This window comes from Carettochelys insculpta, chromosome 2, assembly GCF_033958435.1.
Source record: "Carettochelys insculpta isolate YL-2023 chromosome 2, ASM3395843v1, whole genome shotgun sequence".
NCBI classification, from domain to species: Eukaryota; Metazoa; Chordata; order Testudines; family Carettochelyidae; genus Carettochelys; species Carettochelys insculpta.
In genome coordinates, this window is record NC_134138.1 from 122,004,503 (window position 1) to 122,018,301 (window position 13,799).

The 13,799-nt window shown below is 40.7% G+C and overlaps 1 protein-coding gene across 1 annotated transcript in view; it reads left to right on the top strand.

Annotated features, from left to right (window-relative positions):
* CAP2 (cyclase associated actin cytoskeleton regulatory protein 2) overlaps positions 1-13,799 on the top strand; it is a 95,494-nt gene that overhangs the window by 59,192 nt on the left and 22,503 nt on the right. Inside the window, exons 5-7 of the mRNA XM_074987651.1 lie at positions 4,378-4,521; positions 4,733-4,818; positions 6,686-6,791. Coding sequence (XP_074843752.1) covers positions 4,378-4,521; positions 4,733-4,818; positions 6,686-6,791 — 336 coding nt within the window. The remainder of the gene's footprint in view (positions 1-4,377; positions 4,522-4,732; positions 4,819-6,685; positions 6,792-13,799) is intronic.

The window sequence follows — 13,799 nt, forward strand, 5'->3', positions numbered from 1 at the left end:
GAAGATCAGTGTAGATGGGACTGAGCTAGAGAATGTAGAGAAGTTCACATATCTGGGGAGCAACATAACATGTGGTCTACACTGTAAGAAGGAAAATAGCTACTAGAACAGTGAAAGCAAGAGCAGGTTTGAAGAGGATGGATAAGATCTGGAAAAGTAAAGCAATTAGCTTAGGAACAAAGCTGAGCATCTTGAAAATGTGTGTGTGTACGGATGTGAGACATGGGTGCTAACAAAAGATTCAAAGAGAGGGATATTGGCATTTGAGAGGAGCTGTTATAAAAATATCCTGAGAATAGGATGGATGCACAAGGTCACCGGTGAGGAATTATATAGAAAGATACAGCTGAAAGAGAACTTACTGCAGAAGGTTATAAAGCAGAAGTTTCAGATATTCGGGCATATTTACAGAATGAATGACATGAAAAAATCAAGACCCTTGTATCCGGCATAATGGACAGCTCAAATAGGAGAGGCAGACCCTACAGAGAATGGGTAGATGATATAGTGGATTGGTGCGGAGTTAGTCTACAGAAACTAAGCCACTCTGCACTGGACAGGCAAAGATGGAAGGAAATAGTGAGAGAGGCATCAGACACCAACAGGTGCTGAGCCCGTGGTTGTTGATGATAATGATGATTTGTTGGGGAACCAGAGGTGAACAAGAACCCTTTCTGATCCAGCTAATACTGTAAATATATTTTGTCCTCTGTGGAGGCAGGCCAGATATCACCAGCTTTTCAGATGCACTGCCCTTTTTCATGATGAGCTGAAGACTGTAAACCTTCCAAGGAACAAATTGGCACGAAGCAAAAGCAGGAGGAATACTTTTCTAATTTAACTTTTATTCATTGCTGTTGTGCTCAGATTCATGAGCATTGTATTTCAGAGTGACAATAATACTAAAATATTATGGTTTGTTGGACTGTTTAAGACTGGCTCCTTTAACATTTTTGAACCCCCTATTTTTTCCCTATTGCTGGGAAAGCCTTTTGACCATGTGTTGATTTATGGTAACTAACTTTGACACATTTATTTTGAGGAAGGGGAGTGTTTTTAAGAAGCTAAATAACAAAGAATTCTGAAGGGGAGAGAAATAAACAAGCAAAGCTTATTGCTGTGTTTTATTTTTTACAGCCATCAAACACTGGGTGTGATAATTCTTGTTGCCCTGTCTGAAGTCATGAGCTATTTTAATGGTAAGGGAGGAAGAAGGTCATTCTGTAAAGTTTTTCTTCACCTGATCTGGGAAACATTTGAATTTCTCTGTTACAACTCTCTCCCAACATGGAAAAGAAAAAATTGTGACTTTCAAAAGTCATTTAGGTGTTTCACCTTTTCTGCTAATCCTACTTTTGGCTATATCTTTTGCAAGTGAAACCACTTAAAATCAGTCTCTTTACTGACTGGAAAGACTTCCTGGTAATTAATCTTTCTGTAGCACTGTCTACCCATTTTAGGAGCTGTATAGCATCCATCACTGTAGTATCTAAATACCCTAATATATAAATTCCTTACTCCTGGATGGGCAGGTAATTGTACAATAATAGTAATTTTGTTATGTGACATGATTGTGTGAATTTTCTCCAGTGAGCAACCAAATCAGTCGAACAGTTACACTCTTGGGGAAAAGTGAAAAGAAAATATCTGGCTCAGAAAGCTTTGGCAATAAATATCCGTGGCCAACTTTTTCCTCTCAGTTATACTTGAAGAAAGCACTTGGGCCCTGGGGAATGGTGCGCTCCTAAGTGGGTCATGTGTGAGTGTGAGGCACGAGTTTGGTGGCTGTATTTTTAAAATAGAAAACTGAGCCACTTTGGTGGCAGCATGTTTTAGGGTCACAAGATAGTTTGTACTACAGACACGAATATAGTTGTTTTTAAGATGCTGACGTATTCTGACTCCAGAGCAACGTGCATATAGTGCTGGATGGGGTAGGTTTTCCAGCATTGTAGTGAGTTTATCTTATACATTAGAAAAGTGTGATTGATATTCACATTGAATAAAATAATAGCTTAGATGGTGTCCGTGCTTATCTAGCTTTTCTCTTCATTCCAAATAGTGTTCATTGCACTGAGTACTCATTCTATTGGACTGTTTGCCTCTGGTAACCAGAGATCAATATTTACTTGAGCTAGCTATATATATCAAAGCAAACATTTTTACTTCTCAGAAACAAAATCAGACTCAGACTATGATTTCATTATTAAAATGAACACCAACAGCATTCCCAGTGTCCTAAAACTGTAACTGCCATAGTAACTCCAAGATATATAGTTATTTTAGTAGGGAGGTTCTGTGACCCAAGACTCTTTTAATGCCACCTGGCAAAGAAGTTATGGCAGTATCCTGATTCATTCATTTTGATTCACCAAAGAATGTCTTGTGAGGGCACAAGGTAAAGCCAGTGTCATGCTAGTCATTATTATCATTGTGCAATGTTTGAAGAAGTTATGTGTATATATTGAAAATATGTGGTAAGTCTGTATCAAGATATTTGTGACAAGTGAAGGTGATAAACAGGCTTTTGTCCAAAACAGAGACAAGGAATATGTTTCTCCATCAGAATGTAAATTAAGCATTGTAAACTGACACAATAGATACCTGTTTGCATATGAAGTAAAATATTAATGAAGAGATGTGAAGCAAACGTGGAAGAGGTACGAGGGGGGTGTGGGGTGGGAACAATTTATGGAAAGTTGTCCTGTTAGGCTATGTCCACACAGCAGTGTTATTTCAAAATAATCCATTCTTAAATAGCTTATTTTGAAATAACACAGCTACACACAAGAATGCATTTCAAAAGAGTACCCTGCTATTTTGAAATAGCATATCCAGGCATAGTGCCTTTGGACGACATTATGGCTTATTTCAAAGTAACACTATTCTGTGTCTTATCAGCACCTGTTTTGGAATAGCTATTTCGAAATAGGAATTATTCCTTCTACAGTGAGGTTTACAAAGATCAAAATAACATGTCCACTATTTCAATTTATTTTGAAATAGCATGTGCATAATGTAGATTCTCACAAAATTATTTTGAAATACAGCAAACTTTTTCATATCTAGAATTCTATCATCTGGAACTCTCAAATAACTAAGTAAATTTTAGTTACGTTTTCCGTAAGTACAGCATAGTCAAAGTAAATACATGTAAATACAGCAAATACAGTGTAAGTTTTAAATAAAGCACTCTGCATACGTTTTTGTTTGTTTCTTAATAGCTAATTTCGTTTTTCTTTAGTATTATTCATTGCTCTCTACTATCCAAAATATCCAGAATATTTGAATATCCAGCAACTTCCCAGTCCCGGGGCTGCCGGATATGAAAAAATTTACTGTAACAAGTGTTATTTTGAAGTAACTTTGCTGTGTAGATGTAGCCTTAGTAAGTAAAGGCCATGAACTTTGTGGGTATATCTAGAAGACAGAGAAGATACCCCTTCCTTTTGTATGTAGGAAGTGAATGGACGACATGTTTCCATTCACCATAAGGGGATCTTAGCTAGTCTTAGTTGAAAATGCTGAAAAGATCTTTGTGTAAAATAAACTTCTTCGGCAGGAGATAGCCTGTCTCTAGGAAGAGTTTTTATGGTTTTGTTTCATATATAACCATTAATTTCTACTGTCCTTACTCACTGTCTCTTGAATATCTACTAATTGGTGATAAACTTATCCTTATTTGCAATGTAAATATATGTCAGCGGTGTGGTCTTAAGCAAAGTTCTGATGCTGAGCTGAATCTTACAAGCTCGCGTGTGCCTTATTTGTATGTATGTTTTCTGAGTGCAAATGTTCTCTGTGTGTATAATTGTTCCTTTGGAAACAATAGGCCTGATTTATCTCTCAATGATTAGTGGATATGGGGCTGAACCCTACAGGGAATGCTCAGAGAGCGGTTGGCCATTGGTGTGTGCCAGCCTGCTCAGAGGGAGTGAAGCCTGCAGAAGCCTGGTAGGCAGTACTTGGCCTGCCAGAGGCAATTGGTTTCAGGAAACTGAACTGCAGCAAACAGGCAAGATTCCTTCACACTAAGGCAGATAGTGCTTAGGCGCTTCACAATCCTGGGTACCCTTGGGGAGAATCACAAGTCTCAGGAACCAGAGGTCTCTGTTTTACTATATAGGTTGTACCTATGTAATACACTGCAGGTGCTGGCTGTAATTTAGGTTGCAAAATACATCATTATTTAATGGGTGAATGTTTTGCTGTTGTAACAGGAACGGGGCAAATGAAGTTATATGGTGATCGTACAAAGGATACAAGACATTGACCTTTATTCCTATCCTAAACTGATAGCACTACACAGAGGGAAGTACTAAGCCTGGAGTGTTTCCTGCCTGCCAGTGATAACAATAGTTTTGTTTTTCATGGCAGAGTGAAATGGCCGTGCTGCTCAAACCAATAGCGGACAAGATCCAGGAAATCCAGACCTTCAGAGAGAGAAACCGCGGAAGTAAAATGTTCAACCACCTCTCAGCTGTCAGTGAAAGCATTTCTGCACTTGGGTGGATAACAGTGGTAAGTTACATACAGACTAGGGCATTTTTAAATGCACTCCTTAATAAAATCAGAGTAGTCTTGACTATTGTATTGAACTCTGCATTCCCATCTCCTTATTTCCACACTCAGTCAAAAATACTGGTGGAGGGTTTTGACTAATGTTTTGCATCTTCTTTTCTTTTCTTTTCTTTTTTCTTGCTGTACTTGGGTGATGGTGCTGTTCTCTTAGTCTCCTAAACCAGGCCCTTATGTCAAGGAGATGAATGATGCTGCTACCTTTTATACTAACAGGGTGTTAAAGGACTACAAAAACAGGTATGTTGGCTGGTGTTAATGTCCACACTTTCTCTATTGATAGCTTGGAACTGTTGCCACGGTGCTCAAGATTATAGTATTATTTGCAGACATACCACAAAAAGTGTGTTGAAAATTAAAAAGCATTCAAGTGCATACATACTGCCAGCCACAGTACCACCATGTCTGACTGATACAGAGTTGAAAAGATGGAGTTCCCTGATTGTGAATCTTGCTTTTCTGCTTGAAAATTTTCACTTTGGCTCTGTCATCTGGAGTCCAGCTCCCTACAATTGACCTTACTGCCCCTTGATGCTGTGGTTCCAAAGGAATTTTCTTTGCACCAATGCATGGAGATCGTAAGGGTGTATGCACAGAGAAGCATCTGGTTGTGGCAGCAGACATGGTGCCATACCGCTGGCGTTCTGTGGCCTGCGCTGTAGAGAGAGGATGACTCCTTTTGTAAGCCCTTGGGTAAACTGTTGTACAAATTCCATTCATGACAAATGAGGCTGATTCATACCCTATTTTTGTTCTTTTATAGAACATATCTGATTCAAGCCCTTATTTCAGGTCTGTTGATACACATTTTCAACCCACAGTGATCAGGAGAGGGAAAACAGCTGACAAGTAATTTCGTCGTTTACCCAAGTAAAATTTAATCTGCAGATCTGAATTTTTGAGAGAGTTCTTTTAATTATAGTTATAAATTGCCTGCTAGAGCCCAAAATTATTTACTCTGGATAATTATTTGCTCCATTTTAGAATATACTTTCTGAAGGGGCATAAGCACTGCTGGGGAAGGTATGCCTTTTTAAAAGGAATAAACAATGCGCATGATTTTTAGGGGTAAGGCGGGGGATGATATTTGCTTAATATTTCACACCAAGATATCTCTGAGTATTGGATCTGAAAAAAAATATATTAAAAAAACACCCAGCAAGACCCAGATTTTAACTGTTGAGATTTCCCTCTTGGTCTTCATTTTCTTTAAGATCTCATCCTAGTGCCCATGAAATCAGTGGGAGTCTTTTCTTTGACTCCAGCGGGCCATGGATCAGGCTTTTAGTGATCGCTGTAATTATCTTTAACTGGATTTCACCATTGACAGCTCCCTCCTACAATTAATCCCATGCATATTCTTACTTCCACTCATTGTCCCATTGTACTCAGTGTAGCTAGCCATCCAGACGCTTGGTGTTTTGGAAAATTAGGCTGCTTATTTAGGTGCCTGAATAATAATTTGAGACTCCTAACTTATGTTTGAAAATCTTGGTTTATAAATATGAGTCAAACAGAAATTGTAATATGACACTGTATTATCTAGTCTAAAGATATTGTGTAACCTTTGCTTCCTGATCACCATTTATTACAAGTCATCCTCGTTGTTTAAGATTAATGCTTTTGTTGCATTTAAAGAGCTTATAAAGTGCTGGTTGGAAAACTTTCCAAGGGGAGAGAGTAGCAGAACACATGTTGGTTTGAGAAGTGAAGGAGAGCAACAAGCTACCTTTGAACTCAGAAGCTGGGACCTTTTACAGAATATGCTGATCTTTAATGTTTTTAAAAATCAAAATGCCAAAGGGAATCAGGTTTGAATTCCTGGCACAGGGCTCCATCTAGCTTTTTTACTGTCCTGGTCCACTTCAAGCTTGGGCAGGAATCATTCTGTCCTGGAGCCACCTTGTTCACCTTATCTCTGCTTAGCAAGGACCTCAGGGCTCACCAGTCCACTAAGTCTCATTTATCTGTTGGCAGTCTTCTTACTTAATTGTGTGGTCGATCACAGATAAAGTATCTAGTCCAGTTTAAATACAGGGTAGCAAGTATCTATATTCAAACACAATAAATCATAAAGAGAATGTTTCCTTGACTTTCTTTCTTACAGTGACTTACGTCATGTTGATTGGGTGAAATCGTACTTGAACATCTGGACTGAGCTTCAAGCTTACATCAAAGAGCATCATACCACAGGCCTTACCTGGAGTAAAACCGTGAGTTCTCCTTGTCTTTTCATTGCCAGAACAGTGACACAACACTGGCTGGTTCTGCTGTTAAAAGATTCTGGCATGTCTGCAATGAGCCCAGCACTATCTCTGGGAGAGGGAAAGACTTTTTTAGAAAAAGAGAGAGAAAAAGGGAGAGAGCTGTATTTAAAATGTTTTAAATATTTTAAGAAGGATATAAAACAAACGTGACACAGCAAAAAGCTGACCATGCAAAGCAGCAAATGCTGTAGGAAGGTAGCTCTTTAGGTGATATCTACACCAAATACCTTACAGCACTACAACTGTACTACTGCACTGTTAAAGTCTTCTGTGTAGCTGCTCTATGCCAGTGGGAGAGAGCTCACCCACAGGCATAATTAAACCACCCTCAGTGAGTGGCAGTAGCTATGTCGGAATGCAAGCGTCTCCCACTGACACAGCACTATCCACACTGGCACGTTTGTCAGCAAAACTGAGAGTAAGAGGTGTGGTTTTTCTTCCCACACCCAACTGATTAAAAGTTTGTTGACAAAAGTGCAAGTATAGACCGAGCCTTAATCTACTATATGAAACAGCTTTAGCAGGTTGGGCACATTGATAAAATATAGTCAAGAGCTAAGTGGGCAGAGGTGAACATTTATAATCGAATAGTCATTAGATATGAACAAAGTAAGGTCACTGCACACTGGCTCCAGGACTTTCCTTTCTTCAGCCTGCCTTTCGGAGTAGTGCCTTGGCTGCCCTCATGTTCCCTTTCACTTCACCAGACTATAAGCATCATCACTGAGGGAACCCAGGGAGGTGAATCTTCTCCAGAAATTGTATATCTTACAGACATCAGTGGGGAAAGAGTTCTGACTGCGCAACTGTGCTTTTTGGGGGCAGCACAGGCAAGTCACAACTCACTGTTCTTAGCTGATAGCAAAAAGTGACATTATTTTTGCTCTTCTCTGAGAATGGCTGAAACATGTGAAGGATGGATGGAGTGATACTTCAGGACAGCTATGGCTTAGATATTTGGGAAGGTGAAGAAGTTCTGTGGGCTCGAGATACCCCTACTCCACAGTAGCGATGAGAGAGAAGTAGGGAAATTAGATTCTGTTGGTTGGTTGAACCATTGCTGAAGGGGAAAGGCAGCTATAGAGCAGAACAAAGATTATGAAGGGGATGAAAAATTAAGGCAAGACTGAAAGGTGGAAGAGTGGCAGGGAAAGACAGAAGACGGAGGTTTAATAATGGGGTAAAGAAATATAAGGAACCCATACCGCACAATTAAAGTACAGATTTTATTTCCCTATGTTATACAAGTATAAATAATTATTGAGCTCCCCGCTACGTGAGAGCGTTTGTACGTACAGGTATACAATATATGTACAGTAAACCCCAGAGATATGCGAAACCAAGTGTCTTGGGTTAATGCGACTGCTGCCCCTGATAAGAGCAGGGAAACTGATAAGGGCACCAACCTAGTTCCTGGCTCCCCTCCACTTGCTAGTGCCCTCATCAGTTTCCTGGCTCTCCCAAGTTGCACATGAAATTTGACTTAGGCAGGGGTTGCAAGAACGTAACCTCTGTGTAAGCTGGGGGGGGTCTACCATACATTTTCATTGTGTCATAACTTTTATGTCTAACCCCAAGGATCATCTGGCAAGCTGTTGTCTACTTAGTAGAGCTAACCTTTAAGAATAAAGAATTTGTTCCACTTGACACATTAGCAATGGTTTTGATCACATCAATATAAATGTAATGACCTAATATTCCTCTTGGAGTCTAAAAAATGTACGCATTCATAGTATCACATACTAGTTAGAGTAATTCCTGATGTGAGTCAAAGTGTTGTATGCCCTAAAATTTCGTTAACAGTTTTTTTGATTTTGGAATGTCTTGCTTTTTAAAAAAAGTATACACGTACAATATAATTCATAGTTTCTTTTGTGTAAGCAAATAAAGATATGGTTTTTAAATTTGTAATTAAGTGGGATGGGACAAATCACTAGAATATTACAGTTTTGAGACAAAAGTTCTCCAATGCAGAGGAGCTAAAGTAGTGTTTCATAATGGAGGTTACTTTTAACTTCAACTATGAAGAGGTTACCTCCCATCAATATGTATGCCACATGTGCAGTTGGTATCAACGTGATTAATTGCATCTATCTCTAACCTTTGATGCCTGCATCCTAAGCACTAGGCCAACTTTTCTAGGACTTATTCTAATATTACAAATCCCTAGCTGCCAAATCACTACAACCTAATATTAGGAATTAGGATAAAGTTCCTGATGCAACTGTTGTAATAAATGGGAGTCTCTCCCCCGACTTTAGTTGGAGTTACATTGGGTCAGATAAAGAAACATAGTAACATGACAAGGATAGCACTGGACATTTCTCTTTAGATATACAGTACATTCACTGGATATGCTTTTGCACTAAAGGGGCCTGAAACTTATTTCTGTTCAGTGAAAGCATCTGTTACTGTGCCCGGGGATAGTCCTTGCTCAGATTTTTCTCTGTACTACAAATTTGCATTCTTCCCTGTGTACCATTCAAGAATTTGAAGCATAGAAAGTACAACTTTAAACAAAGGAGAAATTAGCATGTGCTGAAATGTGTATACTTTTTGGTCTGAACCTAAGTAAAATATTAAATCTTTTTAAGATGCTGAGAGATTTGCTGTTTTTTATGGGCTTCTTTTTTAAGCAAAAGTTTAAAATATTAAACTTCACTTTCTTTCTCCGTGTTTAATATAAAATTACACCCTGGCTACATCCTATTCTCTTTTAATCGAGTCAGTGGGTGTAAGAAGAATTACCCATTTTGAAATGATTATAAGACATGGCTAAGGGACTCTATTAACCTTGTTAACTGAATGTGTCTTAGAAAAAGAGCCAATTTTATATCTGCTAATATACAAAAGAAATAATTTTATTTTACATAATGGAACTTTACAGGTGTGGGACAAATATTATAAGACAAAGTTATCTCATTGGCATTTTGTCAAATGGGAGTCGCTTTTAGCTCTGTAGGCACCAGCTATCTTTCCCAAAATAGTAGCTATTGTAGGATACATTTGACTGGTGGTAAGATAACACCTCAGTCTCCCACCCAGGGTCTCTTTGGGCTTGTCTACACTACCACCTTCCTTCGAAGGGAGGATGGTAAGTAGGGTGTTGGGAGTTTACTAATGAAGTGCTGCCGTGCATAGGCAGCGCTTTGTTAAGCAAATTCCCCCCTGTGGCAACTCCACAGTTTTAAACTTCCAAGTACTGGCACACGTCTAGCCTTGGCTAACCTGCCGGTACTTCGAAGTGCTGGGGCAACTTCGAAGTCCCCTTACTCCACAAAATTTTCAGGAGTATTGTTAGTTTCAGTCTTGATATAAAGTATGTTGTCATATCTGAAGTGGTTTATCCTGAGAGTAAAATTCAGTGAAATCTCGGATGATTTGAGATTCACATGTCAAATTTTAAACATACTTTTCTTGTTGATATGACATGTAATTCTTTGGCATACCATCAAATGAAGTTTGTGTATTCTCCATTTGAATATTTTTCTACCGGACACTGGCAACAAATCTATGAGTTATTAAAATGATTACATGATTTTTGTCATACTTCTAAAAATCAGATTAAACAGTCACATATCAATGTTTTTGCATAGTTTTCAGTGAACCCCTGAGTATACAGTCAGGGCTTGTCTATACTTGCCCCCAACTTCGAAGGGGGCATGTTAATCAGGGCGATGGGAGATTACTAATGAAGTGCTGCAGTGAATACACAGCACTTCATTCGGCTAATTCTCCCCTGTGGCAGTTTCGAAGCTTCAAACTTTGAAGTGCCGGCATGCGTAAAGTTTGAAGCTTCAAAGTTTCCATGTGGGAGAATTAGCTGAATGAAGTGCTGCGTGTTCGCCGCAGCACTTCATTAGTAATTTCCCATCGCCCTGATTAACATACCCCCTTCGAAGTTGGGGGCAAGTATAGACAAGCCTCAGGCTTTTAAAATGATACATTTAAGTGTTTTGTTCAGGCACAAAGTAACTGTATCATAAAAATATTCCATTTAAAATCAGACTTTTGACCAATGTAGCATATGTTTAATTCACAGGAATATCAGTGGAACTACTCAGAATGCCTGATCCTGCATTGCTGAAGTCAATGAGATATTTGCCAATGACATTGACAGGTCAGGACCAGACCCATAGTATATAAAGTCAGGCAAATGCCCAGGTGTTTGCAGGATCAAAGTCTTAGTTAAGTACAGTGGGACTGTTACAAACAAAATCATTAATTCTTGCAAGGAGTAGCATCCATTTATTTTCATAATAGGTAGGTTGGCTAGGCATTGAGAAAGAGGAAGGTTTATAGAAAGAAAAAATATTAGCACAGAATTACTATAATATATATAAGAAACTTTAGACTAACTTCAGTGCATATTTATAAGTGCATGTCATACTATTTGCCATTGATGTCTGTCTCCAAAAGTGAACAAGGAATGCTAGAAACTACACATAGACACACTCAAAGTAGTAATTTGGTACTAATTTTCCATATAATCTCATATATAGACTTGGAAAATCATTAGCAAATTACTACAGGTTGCACCTCCCTTGTCCAGCATGGTCGTGACCTGACAGGTCCCAAACAAGATAATTTGTGGGATGAGGAGAGATCCAGGCCTCTGGCCCCACCCATCCCTGTGTTCCCAGGGCTGCCTCAGCCTCCCTCTCCTGCGACTCCAGCCCTAGCTCGGGCTCCCCTAGGCTGCCATAGGACTCCAGCCCCTGACTGCTGCAGGGCAGCCACAGGACTACAGCTCTGTCTCTGGCCCCACAGGGAAGGCAGGGAACTTTCTGCTTCTCCCTGGCTGCCACAGACCAGGCAGGAGGCTCCAGCTCTTGGGCCTGCGCTGCCATGAGTCAGACAGTGGGCTCTGGCTCTTGGCCCCATGCTGCCATGGGGCAGGCAGGGGCTCTAACTCCAGCCCCACTGTTGAAGGACAGGCAGGGCTTCTCACTGGACACAGCCCCACCCCAATACTCCTTCCAGAGTATGGATGCTGTCAGACAAGAGAGTACTGGATTTGAGAGGTGCAAACTCTGCATTTTTTTCAAGCAGTTCATAAATACCTTGGAAAAATATACAAAACAAAGAACAAATTCAGGAATTGCCAAATCAGATAAGACTAGTTGGGCATCTAGTACTGTATCTCTGTCTCTGGCTTTGGCACGTACTAGATGCTTTAAGAGAAAGGTTCAAGACAAGTCTTAATGGAACATAGTGTAGAAGCTCTAGTATGGGCACACAATGGTAAAAGCACACCTACACAATCAACCCTCATAACATAATCAGAGGGACTCTACCAGCTTCTCTTATTGTGCTTACACTGAGAAAAATAGATCTGTATCGACTTTGAAAGATTTTGATAATGTGCCCTGTTCTGAGACTGTCACCCTTTCTCATTTTGGTCTTGAGTCTGCCAGCCTGTTGAGTGATACCTTTTTCCTCGAGCAGTCCCACTGAAATGTGTGTAATTATTTGAGGAGTAAATTACTTCCCAGCATGATACAGGTGGCAGAACTAAGCTGTAGATTTGCAGAATTTTTAACATCGAATAAATAGGGTTAGTGTATTTCTGGTCACTTTGCTCATGGAAAAAGTATTCACAAGACTGGTTCCCAAGGGAAGAACCTGAGGGGTTAGATCCTAGGATAACTGAGTTGCTGATGCTACAATGCTGCCACTGGACACTTGATCTGGATTTCCACTGGAGGACCTTGTGCAGAAACACATTGGAGGAAGTGCCTCCCAGCAGAGCCTGCGTAGATGCCCTTCACAGCCCACTGACATGGAGGTATGTGAACCAGGAAGCCACCATGGAGAGCTGTCTGATCAGTGACACAGACCATCTGCTTGGTTTCACTCCAGGTCTTGCCTTGCTGTGGATGCTAGACTCTGGCTTCTGAGCCTGGTTTGTCCCAACTCTGCTAATTGCCTGCTGTCTATAACCTCATCCCTGATTTCCTGGCACCCCAGCCCAGTTCAACTCTGACCCTGTTACTTGCCTGGAACCTGACTCTAGTGCCCTGGTGTCCTGACTTGACTCAACACCAACCCTGATTCTTGTCTCCTGACTGCAGTTTGGTAACTGACCAGTGCACAGAGGCTACCCACCCCTGACAGTTTACTCAAACCATCTTCCCCACCCAACCTCACTGATCCCCTCCACAGATGATGGAAGGGGTGGGCTGCCTTCTCCAAGGGCCTGAAATCTACACAACCATCCTGCAGGGAAAGAACCTCAAACTACAAACACGAGTGATACAGATCACCACACACACACAGACCCTAGCTCTTTCGGAGGAAGATGACTTATTGCCTGAACCTAAACCAACATTCAGCATTCAGTTGGGCTTTCTTCGTCTTGGAGAAGAACAGACCTGTGGTCTTGGATGCCTCTTTGCAAGCCTTCTCAGACATCTTTGATGACCCAGATTGTGGCTGCTTCCCAGAGTCTGTTCTCTGGAAGTTTTGCCAGGAACAAAGGCCAGCTACCTCCTACATTGTTCATTTCCAACAGCATGCAGCAGATAGCCAACAGAACGATGCAGCTCAATTAGATCAGCTCCAGGGACAGTCGGTGAGTATGTAAAAACTGAGCTAACCTTCCCAACCCAACTGCAGGCCTCTGATCTCACATCAAGTCTCAGATGCATGAGTAAGAGGAAGAAATGAGGAATGGCCAGACGCCTCCAGGTCTGCCTTCTATGCCAAAGCCTATAGGACCGCAGTTCTGAACCTATATAAAGGAAGAGAGCACACAGACAGCTGTGAGCCTTTGTTTTTACTGCGTGGTCCGAGGACACACCTTTGTCTCCTCTCCACTTCAAGAAGAGTACAGGAAATGAACAAGACCAGGCCCAGTGGGAGGGTACAGCCTGGGCACCATCACACACATACTCACACTTTAGAACCAGCCTCAACCCAAACTCAACTCAGAACTGGGGTGGAGGGGATTAG